We start from the raw sequence: 20331 nt of genomic DNA on the forward strand, positions 1-20331 counted from the left end.
GAAAGGACAACAACTTGACTTGGAAAAAAGGCCTGGAAGTATACGCTGTTCCCCAATAAAGTCCTGTTCCCCTTCCCCAATAAAAAAATGAATCTTAAAAAATAACAAAATAACTAAAGCCAACCATATGCTGCCTCCAAGGGACACATCTCAGCTACAAGGACAAATAGTGAAATGGTGGAAATTGATATTGTATTCAGAGAAAAGCAGGTTTAGTTATACTGACATCGGGTGAAACAGAGTTCGGGATAAAAAAGGTAACAAGAGACAAAGATGGACATTTCATAATGATAAACAGGATTATATAACAAGAAGACATAACAGTAATTGATATTTATGCCCCCAGTCAGGGAGCACCAAAATATACCAAGCAACTACTAACAGAGCTGAAGGGAGAAATTGACCAAAGCACAATTATAGTAGGGGACCTAAATACAACATTGCCAGCTATGGATAGATCATCCAAACAGAAAATAAATAAATAAATATCAGCCCTAAATGATACATTAGATGAAGTGGACATAAGTGAAATTTATATAGCACTTCATCCTAGAACATCTGACTATACATTCTTTTCTAGTATTCATGGAACATTCCCGAGGATAGACCATACATTGGGACATAAAACTAGCCTCAGCAAATTTAAGAAGATTGAAATCTTACCAAACATATTCTCTGATCACGAAGCTTTGAAATTGGATATCAACTGCAGAAGAGAAATCTGTAGAGATTAAACAACATACTTTCAAAGAATGACTGAGTCAAAGAAGAAATAAGAAGAGAGATCAAAAGATACATAGAAACAAATGAGAATGAAAGTACATCCTCCAAAATTATTGGGATGCAATGAAAGCAGTAATAGAGGGAAATTTATATCATTACAGGCCTATCTCAGGAAAGAAGAAAAATCCCAGATGAACAACCTCATGTTATCCCTTAAAGAACTACCGTCTTTCCCCGAAAACAAGACCTAGCCAGCCAATAAGCTCTAATGCATCTTTTGGAGCAAAAATTAATAAGACCTGGTCTTATTTTACTATGATATAAGACCCAGTCCAATATAATATAATATAATATAATGTAATGTAATGTAATGTAATGTAATGTAATGTAATGTAATGTTATGTAATATAATATAATATAATATAATATAATATAATATAATATAATATAATATAATATAATATAATACCGGGTCTTACATTAATTTTTGCTTCAAAAGATTCATTAAAGCTGATCGTCCAGCTATGTCTTATTTTCAAGGAAACATGGTAGAAAAGAACAAATGAAACCCAAAGTCAGTAGAAGGCTAAAATAATAAAAATCAGAGCAGAACTAAATGAAATAGAACAAAAAGACAATAGAAAAAAATTAATGCAACAAAGAGTTGGTTCTTTGAAAAGATTAATAAAATTGACAAACACTTGTCAATCTTAGTGACAAAATCACTAAGATAAAAAAAGACACAAATAAACAAAATCAGAAATGAAAGAGGGGAAGTTACAACGGATGCCATAGAAATACAAAGAGTCATCCAAAAATACGATGAAGGACTATATGCCACAAAATTCAACAACCTAGAAGAAATGGACAAGTTCTTAAAAACACAGCCTTCCTAGGCTGAATCATGAAGAATTAGAAAATCTAAATAGACCGATCTACAGTATGGGAATTGAATCAGTCATCTCAAATCTGTCTAAAAGCAAACTCCGGGACCAGATGGCTTCACTAGTGAATTGTACCAAACATTCAAAGAGGATCTAATACCTCAAACTATTCTGGAAAATTGAAGAAGAGGCAATACTTCCTAACTCATTTTATGAGGCTAACATTACCCTGATATCAAAACCTGGTAAGGATAACACAAAAAAAGAAAATGACAGGCCAATATCTCTGATGAATACAGATGCAAAAATCCTAAACAAAATTCCAGCAAATGAAATACAGCAATGTATTAAAAAGATTATACATCACAACCAAGTGGGGTTCATCCCAGGTGTACAAGGATGGTTCAACACATGCAAATTGTGATACCCCACATAAACAGAATAAAAGGGCCACCCTGAGGGCTTAGGCGGTTGGAGCTCCATGCTCCTAATGCAGAAGACTGCTGGTTCGGTTCCCACATGGGCCAGTGCCAGATACCTAGTTGCTTGGAGTGTGGGCTCTCAACCACAGGTTTCTGGTTCAACTCCTCAACTCCCACAAGGGATGGTGGGCTGTGCCCCCTGCAACTAGCAGCAACACTGGAGCTCAGCTGCACCCTCCACAACTAAGACTGAAAGGACAACATCTTGAAGCTGAATGGTGCCCTCCACAACTAAGACTGAAAGGACAACAACTGACTTGGAAAAGTCCCGGAAGTACACACTGTTCCCCAACAAAGTCCTGTTCCCCTTCCCCAATAAAAAAATATTTTTTAAAAAAAGACAAAAATCATATGATTATACCAATAGATGCAGTGAAAGAATTTGACAAGATGCAACATCCATTTATGATTAAAAAACTTAATGTGTATAGAAGGAAAATACTTTAACATAATAAATGCTAATATCATCATTAACAGTGAAAAACTGCATCCCTTCACTCTATATTCAGGAAGAAGACGGGTGTGTCTCTGATCACCACTGTTTTTTAACATAGAATTGGAAGTCCTAGCCAGAGCAATAAGGCAAGAGAAAGAAATAAAAGGCATCCAAATTGGGAACAAAGAGGTAAATTGTCACTTTTTGCCGATGACACGATGCTATATATAGAAAACCCTAAAGAGTCCATCAAAAAAGCTATTAGAAACCATAGACAAATACATCAATGTTGCTGGCTATAAATCAACATGTAAAAATCTATTGCGTTCCTATAAACTAACAATGAAATCTCAAAAAAAGAATTAAAAAGCCCAATTCCTTTTGTAATTGCAACAATAAAAATAAAATACCTATGAATAAATAACCAAGAATGTGAAAGATCTATACACTGAAAACTATAAGACTTTTTTAAAAAAACTTTTATTTATTTATTTTTAAATTTTTATTGGGGTATATTGGGGAACAGTATGTTTTTCAAGACCCATCAGCCCCATGTCAAGTTATTCTTGTCAGTCTAGTTATGGAGGGTGCAGCTCAGGTACAGGTCAAGTTGTTGTCCTCAATCTAGTTGTGGAGTGCACAGCTCACTGGCCCATGTGGGATCTGAACTGGCCGCTTTGATGTTATGAGCACTGCGCTCTAACTACTGAGCAAACTGGCTGCCCACTGGTGGCTCAGCTCCAAGCGCAAGCCATTGTTTTCGATCTAGTTGTGGAGAGTGCAGCTCACTGGTCCATGTGGGAATCGAACCTGCGACCTTGGTGTTATGAGCATCGTGCTCTAACCAGTGATCCAACTGGCCGGCCCGAAACTTTTTTATTTAAATGTGTTTTTCCAGGACCCATCAGCTCCAAGTCAAGTAGTTGTTTAAATCTAGTTGTGAAGGGCTCAGCTCATAGTGACCCATGTGGGGATAGAACTGACGGCCTTGGTGTTTTGAGCACTACACTCTAACCACTGTGCTAACCTGCCAACCCAACATTTTTGAGATAAATTGAAGACACAAAGAAATGGAAAGGCATTCCGTTTTCATGATTTGGAAGAATCAACATAGTTAAAATGGCCATGTTACCCAAATCAATACACAGATTTAATGCAATCCCCATCAAAATCCCTATGGTAGTTTTTAAAGAAATAAAATCAATAGTCATCAGATTTGTATGGAACCACAAAAGACCCGGGTAGCCAAAGCAATCCTAAGAAAACGAACAATGCTGAAGGTATCACACTCCCTGACTTCAGATTGTACTACAGAGCAACAATATTCAAAACAGGATGGTATTGGCAGTAAAAGAGACACACTGACCATTGGAATAGAATTGAAAACCCAGAAATAAACCCACATAAGTACGGACTTAACTTTTCGATGAAGGAGCCAAAACCATAAAATGGAGAAATGATAACCTCTTCTACAAATGGTGCTGGGAGAATTGGAAAGCCACGTGCAAAAGAATGAAACTAGACTGCTATCTGTCACCATGTGTCAAAATTAACTCAAAATGGATGAAAGACCTAAGCATAAGACCTGAAACAATAAACTGCATAGAAGAAAACATAGGTACCAAACTTATGAATTTTGGGTTCAAAGAAAATTTTATTAATTTGACCTGAAAGGCAAGGGAAGTAAAAGCTAAAATAAATGGATGTGACTATATCAAAGTAAAAAGCTTCTGCACAGCAAAAGAAACCATCGACAAAATAAAGAGTCAACCAACGGAATGGGTGAAGATTTTTACAAACAATGCCTCTGATAAGGGGCTAATATCCAAAATATATAAGGAACTCATACAACTCAACAACAACAAAAACAAACAATACAATTAAAAAATGGGCAGAGGACTTGAACAGACATTCTCCAAAGAGGACATATACATGGCCAATAGACATACGAAAAAATGTTCAACATCAGTAATCATCAGAGAAATGGAAATCAAAACCACAATGAGATATCACCTCACCCCAGTCAGAATGGCTTTCATCAACAAGACAATAACAAGTGTTGGAGAGGCTGTGGAGAAAAAGGAACCCTCATACACTGTTGGTGGAATGCAGTATTGGTGCAGGCGCTATGGAAGGCAGTTTGGAGGTTCCTCAAAAAATTAAGAATAGAATTACCATATGACCCAGCAATCCCACTCCTAGGTATCTAACCAAAAAATCTGAAAACACTTATTCATAAAGGCACGTGTGCTCCAATGTTCATTGCAGCATTATTTACGGTGGCCAAGACATGGATACAACCAAAGTGTCCTTTGATAGATGATTGGATAAAGAAGTTGTGGTATATATACACAATGGAATACTATTCTGCTGACAGAAAACGGGCCACATGTTAAACCTGACAAGCTCAGGATGGCATGAACATAAAACTTTATAAGGTGGACCATGTCGGGAAGTCACATTCTTAGCCTGTAGCTTCCTTGACAAAGGTCAATCTTTACCTTTAGTGAGCGTATCTGTTGTCTTTTAGCATCTAAGATAGCATAACCTTGGAATATCAGACTAATCCCTTTTTCAGGACTCCACAGAGGGCACAAGCCACCACACCAGAGCAGGAAACCATAAAATCCATCATTGTTATCTTGTTCCCCAGATACCATCTCTATGTGCTGTAAAATGCTATTAACTATCCTGTATCCACCCATGTAAAACAAGTGTGTGTCTTTCCATTTTGCTTTTTATCCAATCCCAGAGATTTCACCACTTTGCTTTCTCCCACCCACTTAATCTACCTATGGATTTCATGCAACCTTCCTCCTTTCATTCTAATGTATAAAATAAGATGCAAAATGGACATTTTCCGGAGCATTTTCTCAACCTATTGAGATTTTGCTTTCCGGCAATTGTCAGTTTGGCTCAAATAAACTCTTAAAAGCTTTCTCTTAGGCTAAATATTTTTCATTGACACTGCCTTAAGAAAATATGGATGGATCTTGAGATTATTATGCTGAGCGAAACAAGTCAGGCAGAAAAAGTCGAGAACCGTATGATATCACTGATGTGCGGTACATAAAAACTGAAATTATCAAAAGAACCAAAACAAATGAAGAAAGGAAAACTCATAGACACAGACAATGGTTTAGTGGTTACCAGAGGGTAAGAGGGAGAGGGATGGTAGATGAGGGTAAAGGGGACCAATATATGGTGATGGAAAGAGAAGTGACTTGGGTGGTGAACACATAATGATATATATAGATGATGTATTACAGAATTGTACACCTGATATTTATGCAACTTTACTAACCATTGTCACCCCAATAAACTTTAATTAAAAAAAAATTGTCTGGATGTTTCTGGTAACCACTTTGAGTATACCTCTTGTAATTGCAGAAGTCAAACGTGACTTGTTTTGTTTTTGGCATATACTGAGTAACACAATTTTTTTTTCTACCTTTCTTCCACCTCTCCCCGCCCCATCTCTGGTTCAAGCCATTGTTTCTCAGTGTAGTTGTGTTACAGATACCAGGATCGGAAAGAACCCAAATGGCACTCAGAGAGTTAGGAAGTTCAGCTTTATTACGCTGCTCAGCAGGATCGTTCCCAAAGACTGAGCCACTAGCAAGGTTTTCAGCAGGTTTTTATGGGTTGGGGAGTTCCTTGAGTCAGGGAAGGGGTAGGTGTCCTCTGGTGATTGGTTTGGGGTGTGGCTTGGAGGGGGTTATGCAGAAGTGGGCTGGAACTTCTCTATCCACTCAGGCCACAATTTTAGGTCAGTTTCTCCATCATGTCCCTCCTGTTGATGATCGTAAATGGTAACAACTTGGAGATCATCATATAGGCTAAAAGGACGACAACCCCGTAGGGAGAGGATATGGGCTGTAGCCTGAAGTGTTACGGAGGTCTCAATGAAATGTATGACAGTGTTAACTATGGTAACTTGTGGGGTAACTATGGGCCCAATGGTAGCAAGGGGGAGAATCGTGAGGAATGGGCCGGCTAGGGGTAGGAGCCAAGAGGACCAGCAAAGGCTAGAAATAGTACGAGTCCAATGACAGTGAAGACGGAGGCCAGGCAGACGATGGCGAGACTCATCCGGGCTGTTTCTTGAGGGTCAGACAGAGTGGACCGGCCAGGTCAGGTTGGGAGATCCAGGCGTTGTACTCCGGCTAGGCTCTTTTAACCCAAGTGTGATGGATTGACGGAGCGATGCCGGAAACTTTGAGTGGTGGGAGTAACAAGCATGACAGTGTGAGGGACTGTCCACTGGAGTCGGAGGGGCTCACGCTTCCAATCTTTGACCCAGACTTGATCTCCTGGGATAAAGGGGTGTACCAGGGCCCCAAGGGAAATGGGGGCCCTTTCCAGAATGTAAGCATGTACATCTGTGAGGACCTTGCCTAGCTCAGCCATCTGGTTTTGGAGGCTGGAGAACCCCAGCTGGTGAATGTCGCCAGGAAGGCTGGTTAGCAGGAGAGGAGGCCTCCCAAACATAATTTCGAAGGGAGAGAATCCAGATTTGCCAGGGGTGCAGCGCACCTGAAAGAAGGCTAGTGGTAGGAGGTCCACCTACCCTAGGGAAGTCTCCTGGTGGAGTTTAGCTAATGTCTCCTTGAGGATACGGTTCATGCGTTCAACTTTCCCTGAGCTTTGTGGTTGGTATGCTGTATGGAGTCTCCAGTTGATGCCCATGGCTCTGGTTACCGTCTGGAGGAGTTCTGCTATGAAAGCTGGACTAGTGTCCCTGTGGATAGAAAGTGGAGTCCCATAGCGGGGGATAATCTCCCTGAGGAGGACCTAGGCTACTTCACGGCTCTTCTCAGTCCGAGTGGGGAAAGCTTCGACCCACCCTGAGTAGGTACTGACCAGGACCAGCAAGTACTTAGTACCGTGACAGTTTGTCATGTCAGTGAAGGCGACTTTGAGGTCCTCAAAAGGTGTGGTATCGCTTCTCTGAATCCCGGGGATGGGGCTAGGGCCGGACTTTGGATTGCTCTTTGCACAAGTGAGGCAGCTTTCTCCAGTGGACTTGCAAAGAGCTGACAGCCGGCTAATGTAGAAGTTTTTGGCTAGGAGGCCTTTGAGAGCAGTTTTTCCTAAGTGGGTTAATTTGTGATATTCAGCAGTTACTTGAGGACCTAGCAGGGCTGGGATGAAGAGTCTTCCATCGGGCAGTTGCCACCACGCTTGTGGCAATCTGGTGGCCCCTTCTGACTTTGCCCCTCTGAGTTCTTCTTTTTTTTCTTTTCTTTTCTTTTTTTTTTTTTTAAAGATTTTATTGGGGAAGGGGAACAGGACTTTACTGTTTTTTCCAAGTCATTGTCCTTCCAATCTTAGTTCTGGAGGGTGCCATTCAGCTTTAAGTGGTTGTCCTTTCAGTCTTAGTTGTGGAGTGCGCAACTCAGCTCCAGGTCCAGTTGCCGTTGTTAGTTACAAGGGACGCAGCCCACCATCCCTTGTGGGAGTCGAACCAGCAACCTTGTAGTTGAGAGCCTGCGCTCCAACCAACTGAACCATCCGGGAGGCAGCTCAGCTCAAGGCGCCGTGTTCAATCTTAGTTGCAGGGGGCGGAGCTCACCATTCCTTGTGGGACTCGAGGAGTTGAACCAGCAACCTTGTGGTTGAGAGCCCATTGGCCCATGTGGGAATCAAACTGGCAGCCTTTGGAGTTAGGAACAGGGAGCTCCAACCGTCTGAGCGACCGGGCCAGCCCTGAGAGTTCTTCTTTTGTGTACTGCGGGAGGGACATGGTGGTAGTATTAGTGACCAAGAATAGTACACTAGGGCTTCCCAGCACCGCTGATTTGCCCATGGTGTCGGTCAGCCTGTTCCCAACTGCTGAGGACTCATTGCCCCTCTGGTGGCCCCGACAATGGATAACTACAACCTATTGGGGAAGCCAAATGGCTTGTAAGAGCTTAAGGATTTCTTGTGTATTTTTAATATTTTTTCCCTCCTTGGTCAGCAGGCCTCTTTCTTTCTATATAGTCCCATGGATATGGACGGTTGCAAAAGCATACCGAGAGTCAGTGTAGATGTTGATTTTTCGGCCCTCGGAAAGAGTAAGGGCTCTTATTAGTGCCCATAGTTCTGCCCATTGGGCCGACCATCCCAATGGAAGTGCCCCTGCCTCAAGTACCTCATCTGTGGTAGTTACCGCATAACCTGCGTGACATTTTCCATCCCCCAGGAAGCTGCTGCCATCAGTATACAGAGTAAGGTCTGGGTTAGGATGTGGGCTGTCCCGGAGGTCGGGTCTGGTGGCGTAGACCTCGTCGATAACTTTTATACAGTCATGTTCTGGATCCCCTTCCTTGGTTGGCAGGAAAGTGGCTGGGTTTAGGATGCGCACAGTTTCTAATGAGATCCGAGGGTTTTCCAGGAGTAGCCCTTGATAACGAATCAGCCGTGCATTCGACAGCCATCGCGGTACTTGACTGTTCATTAAGGTGGTGACTGAGTGGGTTACTTTAACAATGAGTCTCTGGCCTAAGGTAACCTTATCTGCCTCTTTGATGAGAATTACAGTGGCTGCTAGGGCCTGCAGGCATGGTGGTCAACCCGCTGCTACAGGGTCTATTTTCTTTGAGAGGTAGGTGATGGGATAGAGCCACAGTCCAACTGTTTGAGCCAGCAGTCCTAAGGCTATTTTGTCTTTTTCACGGACGAATAAGTGGAATGGCCTCACAGCATCAGGTAATCTGAGGACTGAGGCCTGTCCAAGTGAGCTCTTGAGCTGCTGGAAGGCGTGTTCTTGATCTTCTGTCCATAGCATGGGGGCTTTTTCTTGACCAGTTAGAGCCTCATATAAGGGCCAGGCTATTGCCGAAACGCCAGGGATTGAGATCCAGCAGAAGCCGGAGGCTCCGAGGAACTCACTGAGCGCTCTCCCGTTGGTGGGTCAAGGGAGGGAAGTGATGACTTTCTTCCACTCGGTGCTGAGGGCCCGCTGTCTTTAGAGATAACAAAGCCCAAGTATTGTACTTGTTTTCTGCAGAGCTGGGCTTTTCTCCAGGAGACTCTATACCCCGTCTCAGCTAAATGGGACATGAGTGCCCATGGCTTGGAGTGCTCGTGGCTCGGTTTTGGTGGCACAGGCTAGGAGCAGATCATCCACATATTGCAATAGAGTGCAGCAGTATTCTTCTCAAGGGAAGGTGGCTAAATATGAGGCTAGCACTTCCCCAAAGAGGGTTGGGAGTTTTTGAAGCCCTGTGGGAGCCTAGTCCATGTCAGCTGGAGCTGCCAGCTGGTATCAGGTTCAGTCCATTTGAAGGCGAACAGCGATTGGCTCTGGGGCGCCAACTGAATGCAGAAGAATGCATCTTTCATGTCCAGGCAGGTGAACCATGCGGCCTCTGGGGGCAGCTGACTGAGGAGAGTATAAGGATTTGGGACTATGGGGTGTAGGGAGACTGTGGCTTGGTTTACCGCTCTTAAATCTTGTACTGGCCGGTATTCTCCATTGGGCTTCCTTACCGGCAGGAGAGGCATATTCCATGGCAACTGGCACTCTACCAGTATCCCTGTTGTTCTGAGACCGTCGAGGTGTTTTTGAATCCCTGCCCGAGCTTCTCCAGAGCTGGGGTATTGGCGTAGCCGTTGGGGTTAGCTCTAGGTCTCAGTTCCACCAAAACTGGGGCCTTATGTTTTGCTAGCCCAGGCGGGTTATCTTCAGTCCAAACCTCCAGGAAATCGCATCTGTAGGCTTCTGGGTTCTGTTCTACAATGCTGGTCCCATAGAGCCTCCATTCTTCTTCCCTCAGGGTGGTGATAGACAGAATAAGTCCTTCTGACAGGGGCTGCAGTGACATGGTGGTTTGACTTGCTGGTTTGAAGGAGATTTGTGCCCCTAACTTGGTAAGGAGGTCGTATCCCAGGAGCGAGATTGGGCAGTCTGGTAAGTAGAGGAACTCGTGTGACACAGGGTGTCCTCCTAATTTACATGTCCGAGCCTGGCAGAACGGTCAGCTCTTAGGCTGATCCCCGGTGGCTCCCATTATGGTGACTGCAGTCCCCGAACGGTGCCACCGGTGTGGTGACTACCGAGTGTTCTGCTCTAGTATCTACCATAAAAGTCACTGTTTGGCCCCCTACATCTAAGTCAACCATGGGCTTGTGGGAGCCGAGTTCGAACAAGCCCGGTCCTCCTCAGTCCAACTCGATTCCAGCTAATCCTGTGAAGTCGGGCTCCAGGCTGGTTGGGTTGGGACCACGGGGAGGCCAAGGCTTTCCTTTCCGATAGTTGGAGCACTCATTCCTCCAAAGGCCCAGTTCCTTACAATATGTTCATTGGTGTTCTTTTAGCAGGGCGTGAGGATGGGGGTCTGCCTGCAGATGTGGAGGTCCTTTTCTTCCGGGTCTATCCCCTCCTTGTTGGAGAGCAGCTGTGAGAAGGGTTACTTTTTCTCTCATCCTCTTATTAGCCTCTCGATTAGCTACAACCTCACGGTTCCGATAAACCTTGTTAGCCACCTCCAAGAGCTGGGTGATATTCATTCCTGCGAATCCCTCGAGTTTTTAGAGTTTTTGGCAGATATCAGGAGCTGCCTGAGCAAGAAAGCCTGCCTTTATCATCCTCTGATTCTCGGGGGCTTCTGGATCAAATGGGGTGTGGACTCGGAACGCCTCACAGAGACATTCATAAAAGTCGCCAGGAGTTTCTTCCCCGTTTGGGGTTACATTGGCTCTTTTGGACATATTGGTGGGTTTTCGGGCCCCTGCCTGCAACCCTCATAAGAATGCATGTTGGTATCAGCGGGTTGCTCCTTTCCCCGCTTCAGTATTAAAGTCCCAATCAGGCCGTGCATCTGGATCAGCCTCGGTCACCCAGGTGGCAGCATCCAGGACTTCTCTGGGCGCCACTTCTTCTAGCCACTGCCTAGCCCCCTGTATGATCTGCCGGTGTTCTTCGGTGTTGAAGAGCATTTGGAGGAACTGTTGACGGTCCCCCTGGTGGGGTGATGGGTGTGGAAGATAGAATCTATAAGATCTATCATGGCTTGCAGTTTCTTTGAGTAAGCTGGGGTATGATGTTTCCAATTCAACAGGTCAGTGATGGAGAAGGGCTGGTAGTAGATGACGAGGTGTCCTGGCTGGAGGGTCCCGTCATATCCAACTTGGTCTGGCCCTCTGGTCTCCCAGAGGGGCAGCTAAAGCAGAGGCGGGTCTTTGGACTGAAGTCGACTAGTAGGTCCCGGTGAGGGTTGGTGTGTAGGATCAGGGGCTCCCTGGGGAGGGCTTGGGAGGTCGGGTGTGGCCTGGGGGGTGTCAGATGGAGGTGGAGTGTCTGGATGTGGTGGGGCCATGCTAGCCGTTGGCCATGGTGCACAGGGAGGTGGTTGCGGCTCTTTGTCGGGGTCTCCCTGGTAAATGGTCTTTCTGGGCATGGCCTCATGGGTTCCGTGCAACGAGGATCCTGGACTGTCCCTTACTATTGGAACAGAACTGTACCCACAGAGGAAGGGTTCGGGCTATTTCCAACCACGAGCTCAATGTAAGGAAACTGGTCTGGATGTCCTGGGGTCCCGGTGACAACTATGTAGACTTGGCGAATCGTGGGGAGGTCGAGAGTGCCTTCTGGGGCCATCCCAGGTCAAAACTTGGCCACTCCAGTTCTCATAAAGTCCGGAGACATCCAGGGGTCATCTTAACCCCATAGTCGCCTCCGAAACCTTTCCTGAAATTCTTTAACATGCAATCTAGAACTGTGGGCTTCCTGTGACTCCCTCCCATGATGTTTGGTGTCGCGTTGACAAAGGAAGGGTCTCAATCAGGCACCCGCCTGGCCGTGTCCCTCGCAGGAGCTTTGGGTACGTCTTGGCTGAGGTGTGCCTGTATAAGCTCCAGGCTTGGACGCACTCTGAGAGTGCAGATCACTTATGCTGTCCAATGCTACCATGGAATGCATGTTGGGGCTCACTTGGGCTCTGTAGCCAATAGGCCGTGGATCCACACAGAATCCCGCTTGGGACCAAGCCTACACACACATTCATTCAGGGAGGAAAGACGCCCTTCCCCTAGAACGGCCCTAACTACAGTTCGAAGTGGGACTCAGCGGAAGGTGATCAGGCTCCCCTTCTGCCCTTAGGCAGGCCTAACTGGGTCTGGGCCCCAGGGTCTTACCATGTCCAATGTCCTGGTTGACTGTCCATCCTTTCTCTCTACTGGGGGTCCAGCAGGAGTCATGGGCCAGAGTCGGCGGACGGTCGCTGGTCCTGGGCCTGCCGAAATCAGCAGTGCGTGCCTAGCCCCGTCTCGGCTCTCCCTCCACCCTATGGCCCACTCTTGCCCAAACCGGTGGCTCAAGGGGCCAGCACGGTTGGGTTTCCCGGTCAGGGAACCAAGAATGTTACGGATACCAGGACCAGAAAGAACCCAAGCAGCACTCAGAGTTTGGAAGTTCAGCTTTATTACGCTGGCAGGCTCAGCGGGATCTTTCCCAAAGACTGAGCCGCTAGCAAGATTTTGAGCAGGTTTTTATGGGTTGGGGACTTCCTTGAGTTGGGCAAGGGGTAGGTGTCGTTTGGTGATTAGCTCAGGGTGTGGATTGGAGGGGGTTATGCGGAAGTGGGCTGGGGCTTAGGCTGGGGACTTTTCTCCGCTTGGGCCACCATTTTAGGTCAGTTTCTCCATCAGTTGAGTAGGACACAATTACCTGGCCCATGCTGGTATTATGTGCCTTGCGCTCCCTCCCTCCCTGCCCGGCTGAGGCAGTCAGTCGTCAGTTGTGGTTAGGCCACTCACAGCAACTTAGGGAAGTTCTCCCCAGCTGCCAGCCACTCACACTGGCTGCTGGCCACTCATGCTGCCCACTCATGGCAGCACACGTTAGCCCCTGGCAGCACACAGCAGCCCTCGGCAGCTTATGCCAACATTTGGCTGCTCAAGGTAGCCCACCTCCAGGGAGAGCTGTTGTTCACAATCTTAACTGCAGAGGGAGCAGGTCACTGGCCCACGTGGGAATTGAACCGGAGACCTCAGGTGTTAGGAGCACGGAGCTCCAACCACCTTAGCCACTGGGCTGGCCCGAATATTACAATTTTAATATCGTTTTCCTTCCTTAAAATGTGTATAAAGTTTTTTGTGTACCCTCTGTATTTAATGAAGACATGTAGGCTATGATTGTCTTCATTTGCTTGCTTTTTCTTTTAAAAAAAAATTCCGCATTGACTGCCATGTGATGTTGTGGTCTTGCGCCACCTTAATTGTCCCACATTCAGCAAGACAAATGCTGACATTAAGACTTCCTAGGAATGAGCCTTCTTAGCACCGTGAGACCACACCATCCAATGAAAAGTTTGGTCATCAATGCAGCCTTTGGATTGATTTATGACCAAAACGGGAAACTGTGGATGGAAAAGGGACGGCATGTTAAAACTGAAAATAACCACACAGGATTGCGTGAACATAAACATTCCTAATTAAGGTGAGTCATGGTGGGAAATCACATCTTTAGCCTGTATTCCTTGACAAAAGTCAATCTTTACCTTAAGTGAGTCTATTGTCTTTCTGAATCTAAGATAACTTACCTTTGAAATGTCAGAGTAATCTCCCTTTCCAGATCCCCTAAGGGGGGGATCAGACACCCACCACACAGAACCCCTCACTGTTATTGTGTTCCCTAAATACCATCTCTATGCGCTGTAAATATTATTAACTATCAGGTACTCATCAATGTAAAATAAGTATGTTTCTTTCCGTTTTACTTTTTATTCAATAACAGATTCCTCCCCCTCCACTTTGCTTTCTGCCAACTCTTAACCTACCACATGGATTTCATGTAAGCCTCTTTATGTGTCCTCCTTTGATTCAGATGTATAAAATAGGCTATGAAACTGCCGTTCTCTGGAGCATTTTCTTAATCCATTGAGATTTTGCCTCCAGGTAATTGTCAATTTCAGTCATAAAAATTCTCTACTAGTTTGGACTTTTCTTAGACACTGGCCATGCTGCCGGTGGTTTGGATTTCATGTCCCAAGATCCGCCTGCTTTTTGGTTACCATTTTTGACTCAATAAAATCTTTCTTAAACACTTTCAGCAGGGGAAATTCACTTTTTTAACACATTTCTTAAGTATTGTTTGTTGAATTCATAACCTACTTCGGGTTTTCATTTTATTTTTATTTAAGGTCAGTTGATGCCTGACGAAACAGGCCACATATGAGCTTTATTTAAAAAAAAAAAAACAAAAAAAAAACACAAAAAAACAAAAAAAAAAACAACAACAACACTTGGAGGCTGACCTTCCGCCTGAGGCACCATTCCAGAAATTTCCCGACCAGGAGCCCCAAGTTCAACAGTGCGGCTTTCTCAGAGAGCGCTCTGCAGGATCCGGAGCCCCAGCAAAGAAGCTGGACGAGCAGTGCTGCACCCCTACCAACTCAAAGCGGTGATGAGCACAGTTTCTCAACCCAGCAAAGCAGCCCATTGGTGCGCGGACAGCGCAGAATGGCAGAGAAGCCCTGCCCCACGCCTGAGCGCCACCCAATCGCAGCGCGCGCTAAGACGCGCAGTGGCTAGAGGGCGGTGCGTTCAGAGAAGTACCGCCTTTCGCCCGAGTGCCCTTAGGTGTTTGGCCACGCTCAGACTTCCCGCCTTGAGAAGGCAAGAAGCTGCTGAAGAGGCTTCGTTGTGGCGAGAGGTGCTCCTAGATATGTCCCACGGCGGTAATTCACGCGGACAGAAGGTATGCTGTGGGCTGGGAGTCGACGCCGCTACGGTCGTTCGGGAGCTCCGCGGGGTAGCTCGTCCGGCTCGGTCTTTTACCGCGTCCGGCTGGCCCCCAGGGCGCTGGGCGCGCGGGGCTGGCCCTGGGCTGGCAGGAGCGAGAGGTGGGCGCTATGCTGACAGGGATCCCGGGCGAGTCTGCGGCCAGTTCCGTCTGTGAGTGTGGACAGAGCCCGCGTCGCGGAGTGAGGCTCCTGAGGTTGGTCCCTGCCCAGGTGTGCTGACCGAGCCCTCCGCCGGCCGTCGGGAGTTGCGCCTGTAGGGTCGCAGGGTCGGATGCAGAGATCTGGAAGGAAAGCTCGCTGCAGGTGCGGAGGGAAGAGCCACTTCCGTGGGAAAGGCGTGGAGTCGCAGCCATACGGGTGACGGAAGTGAGAGACTGGAGTTGAATCTGGAACAAGCGTGTGAAATATATTTGCACTTGCTGGTGTTGGGCACTTCATTTGTCTGTTTTTGACTCTTGTCGTATAATACACCGAGACCTCGGTGGATACCGGAATGGCACTACCGGACTACCGGAATGCTGTTTTTCCCTACAGATATCTGTTGTCACACTTTCTACCCTAAACTTTTTCTGAATCTTTCTCTTCCTGCTTCAGTAGGAGAGGAGTCTGAATCTAACTGCTGCCAGTCTGTTACAACAATATTTGCCACAGTGTCTGAGCACGGAGTACTTTTGTAGGAAATATTGCGTGAGTGTTATTTAAAATATTGAACCTGGTGCTTTTTTGTTCCGTGAATTGTTTTTCCTGGCATGTGATCTTTACCTTTATAAAGCTATTTCTAAGTTTCTTGCTTACAAATATACATGTCTCATCATACTAAAAGTTTAAAGAAGCAAAAACAGTGCTTACTTTCTTGAGATGCCTTCCTTTTATTAAAAAGCATTCTGAAAAAATAGTCCACATCTACTGATTCAACTTCTTTATCACTACTGTTTCCTTGCTTCTGAAATATCATTGACTGTCAGACACACTGTCAATTTTGTAACTGATTTAAGAGAATAGAAGGACTCTATGTCAAACATACTTATTTACTGTAGGACACATCCTGATTTCAGAAATATTAAAATGTGGAAAAAGTCAAGGAAATACATGATAGTAAATCCAATATAAGTTACTTACCGGATCACTGTAGCATTTGACACATTTACCACCTGCTTTTACTTATTTATTTTTTGGAGCATCCCTGAATGTTACTGTACTGATTCTCTTCCTGTCTTGCAACTGGTCATTTACTTCTTTCTCTTTTTTTTTTTAAATTTGTTTTTAAATATATTTTTAAACTTTTATTTATTTTAAGTGTGTTTTTCCAGGACCCATCAGCTCTAAGTCAAGTAGTTGTTTCAATCTAGTTGTGGAAGGCACAGCGCACAGTGAGTGGTCCATGTGGGGATGGAACCAGCAATCTCATTGTTAAGAGCACTTTGCTCTAATCAACTGAGCTAACGGGCCGCCCCCTAATTTACTTCTCTCTACTGTCTTCCTAACATGTTCTAATTTTTGACCTTGCACATTTTCTTTTGTTACAAGTTTGTTCTGGGCGATCTTGTACACTGATGTTAGGTGTCACTGCTATATAGATGACTTTCAGATCTGTATTTGACCTTTCCCGAGAGATCAGTTTAAATTCAGTGTATCAAGAAGTTATCATTCTCTCAGCCTTAGTCCACTACGCCCTAATAGTTCCTACTGTGTCTTGTTGGTCGCTGCCTATTGATAGTGATACTCTTGTCTAGGACTGCCTAAGGCACTTCCCTACCCCCCGTATTACTTGTAGCAAGCCACCACAGACATTTTCCTCCCCTGGAACCAATGTTGTGGCTGGACGAGACCTTGTGATCTTAATGATTGCAGGATGCACTTTAGCAAAAACCATCATGGAACTTCGAGGAACAAGATTTGTTACTCACTGGTCCTGGAGGGTATATTGCACACCCAAAGTCCACACAGTGATGTCAAAGTGGGGGATGGGGGAGAAAAAGACGTAGGGGAGAAGGGCAGTCAGACCTGGGATCTGCCTTTATTACAATTGGAGGGTGGTGTGTCTAGGGTTTCCTGGGTTCACTATTCATTGACTAATTTAAAGCCTAAGAGTGGGAATTTGGGCACCAGAAGGGCTAAGTGGGTTCACTTAAATGGTCAGTTATCTAGGTTACCTAGGGCTTTCTGAATGAGGGGCCTTCATGTGTGGGAGTGGCCTAATTCCTTATCTTGTTTTGCTAGTAGCTGTGTCATGTAACTAGCCATATGCTTATTCAAGATGAATGTGTTCTGAAATGGATGCCTTGGCAATCAAAAACTTAATGTCAGGTACTTAAACTACAATCAAAAAGCTTAATGCTGGGTACTTACTCTAGATCCTGACTTAGATCTTAGTGTTTTTGACTTGATACTCACTTCTGCCGTCTTCATTCTATCAGTTTTAAAGACGTTATCAATTTTTCTTTTCAGTAGTTGTATTATCTATTGCTGTGTAACAGACTGTCTCAAAACTGAAGCAGCTTAAAGCAAATGTTATTTTCTCATCAATTTCTGAGGGTCAAGAATCTGGGAAGGGCTCAACTGAGTAGTTCTACTTCCGAGTCTCCCACAAGTTTCAATCAAATTAAGGGTCACTGAGGCTACAATACATCATCTATATATTGCATTATGTGTTCACCACTCAGAGTCAGTTCTCCTTGCATCACCATATATTTAACCCCCTTTACTGTCTTGTACTATCCCCCCCTGACCCTCTGGTAACCACTAAGCTGTTGTCTGTGTCTATGAGTTTTTGTTTCTTTGTTTGTCTTGTTCCTTTGTTGCGTTCAGTTTTATATACCACATATGAGTGAAGTCATATGGTTCTCGACTTTTTCTGTTTTATTTATTTCACTTAGTTTAATAATCTCAAGATCCATCCATGTTGTCACAGATGGCAGTATTTCATCTTATCTTATGACAGAGTAGTATTACATCGTGTATATATACCACATCTTTATCCAATCATCTATTGAAGGACAGTTTGGTTTCCATGTCTTGGCCACCGTAAATAACGCTGCAGTGAACATTGGAGTACATATATCTTTATGGTAAATGTTTTCAGATTTTTTTGGGGTAGATACCCAAGAGATGGATAGCTGGGTCATGTGGTAATTCTATATATTCTTAATTTTTTGAGAACCTCCACACTGTTTTTCGTAGGGGCTGTACCAATCTACATTCCCTCCAAAGTATATGAGGGTTCATTTTTCTCCACAGCCTCTCCAACGCTTGTTACTATTTGTCTTATTGACGATAGCCATTCTAACAGGTGTGAGGTGATATCTCATTGTGGTTTTGATTTGCATTTCTCTAATAGCTTGTGAAGTTGAACTTTTTTTAATATATCAGTTGGCCGTTTGTATGTCTTGTTGGGAGAAGTTTATGTCCATGTCTTCTGCCCAGTTTTTAATTGGGTCGTTTGTCTTTTTGTTGTTGAGTTGTATGAGTTCCTTATATATTTTGGATATTAGCCCTTTATCGGAGGCGTTATTTGCAGATATCATCTCCTATTCAGTTGGTTGCCTCTTTGTTTTGTTGATGGTTTCTTTCGCTGTGCAGAAACTTTTTGGTTTGATATATCCCATTAATTTATTTTAGGTTTTACTTCCCTTGCCTTTAAGGTCAAATTTATAAAATCCTCTTTGAACCCATGGTCCATAAGGTTAGTATCTACGCTTTCTTCTATGCAGTTTATTGTTTCAGGTCTTCTGTTTAGGTCTTTCATCCATTTTGAGTTAATTTTGGTATATGGTGATAGATAGCAGTCTACAGTTTTATTCTTTTGCACGAGGCTTTTCTGTTTTCTCAGCACTATTTATTGAAGAGGCTTTCTTTTCTCCGTTGTATGTTTTTGGCTCCTTTGTAGAAAATTATCTGTCTGTATTTATGTGAGTTTATTTCTGAGTTTTCAATTCTATTCCATTGGTCTGTGAGTCTTTTTTCTGCCAGTATCATGGTGGTTTGATTATTGTTGCTCTGTAGTACAAGCTAAAGTCAGGGAGTGTGATACCTCCAGCCTTCTTCTTTTTTCTTAGGAGTGCTTTGGCTATTCAGGGTCTTTTGTGAGTCCCTACAAATCTGATGATTGTTTTGTTCTATTTCTTTAAAAAATGCCATAAGGATTTTGATGGGGATTGCATTCAATCTGTTATATTGCTTTGGGTAATATGGCCATTTTAACTATGTTGGTTCTTCCAATACAGGAACACAGAATGGCTTTCCATATCTTTTCCTGTTCTTCAATTTCTTTTAAAAATGTCATACAGTTTTCAGTGTATAGGTCCTTCACATCCTTTGTTAAGTTTATTCCTAGATATTTTATTCTTTTTGTTGCAATTGCAAAAGGAATTGTTTTTTCATTTCTTTTTCTGAAATTTTATCGTTAATATATAGGAATGCAAAGGATTTTTCTATGTTAATTTTGTAGCCGGCAACTTTACTGTCTTTGTGTATTGTTTCTAATGGACGTTTTGTGGTGTATTTAGGATTTTCTGTGTAAAGAATCATGTCATGTGCAAAACGTGACAATTTAACTTTTTCATTTGCAATTCAGATGCCTTTTATTTCTTTCTGTTGCCTGATTGCTCTGGCTAGGACTCCCAGTTCTATGTTGAATAACCTTGGTGATAGGGGAGAACCCTGTCTTGTTCCTGAACATAGAGCAAAGGGCTTCAGTTTTTCACCGTTAATTAGGATATTAGCTGATGGTTTGTCATGTATGGCCTTTATCATGTTAAGGTACTTTCCTTCTATACCCATTTTATTAAGTGTTTTAATCATAAATGGATGTGTGTCTTGTCAAATGCTTTTTCTGCATCTATTGATATAATCATATGATTTTTGTCTTTTATGTGGTGTATCACATTGATTGATTTGCATATGTTGAACTATCCTTGTGCCCCTGGGATGAACGCTACTTGATTGTGAAGTATAATCTTTTTAATGCATTGTTGTATTCGATTTGCTAGAATTTTGTTTAGGATTTTTGCATCTGTATTCGTCAGAGAGATTAGTCAGTAATTTTCTATTGATTGTGTTATCCTTACCGGGTTTTG

General features: G+C 44.0%; 1 protein-coding gene across 4 annotated transcripts in view; it reads left to right on the forward strand.

Moving 5' to 3' along the window:
- The first annotated feature begins 15036 nt into the window (after nt 1-15036).
- The window catches only part of SPIDR (scaffold protein involved in DNA repair), a 575751-nt gene continuing 570456 nt past the window's right edge, over nt 15037-20331 (forward strand). For 3 of the 4 annotated variants that reach the window (XM_081070676.1, XM_081070677.1, XM_081070678.1), the window contains exon 1: nt 15076-15210. In XM_081070676.1, coding sequence (XP_080926802.1) covers nt 15178-15210 — 33 coding nt within the window. In that variant the 5' untranslated portion in view covers nt 15076-15177. Of the gene's footprint in view, nt 15211-20331 lie in introns of all 4 variants that reach the window. The other variant, XM_081070679.1, reaches the window with a different exon arrangement.

Source organism: Rhinolophus hipposideros (assembly GCF_964194185.1).
Source record: "Rhinolophus hipposideros genome assembly, chromosome: 13".
NCBI lineage: Eukaryota > Metazoa > Chordata > Mammalia > Chiroptera > Rhinolophidae > Rhinolophus > Rhinolophus hipposideros.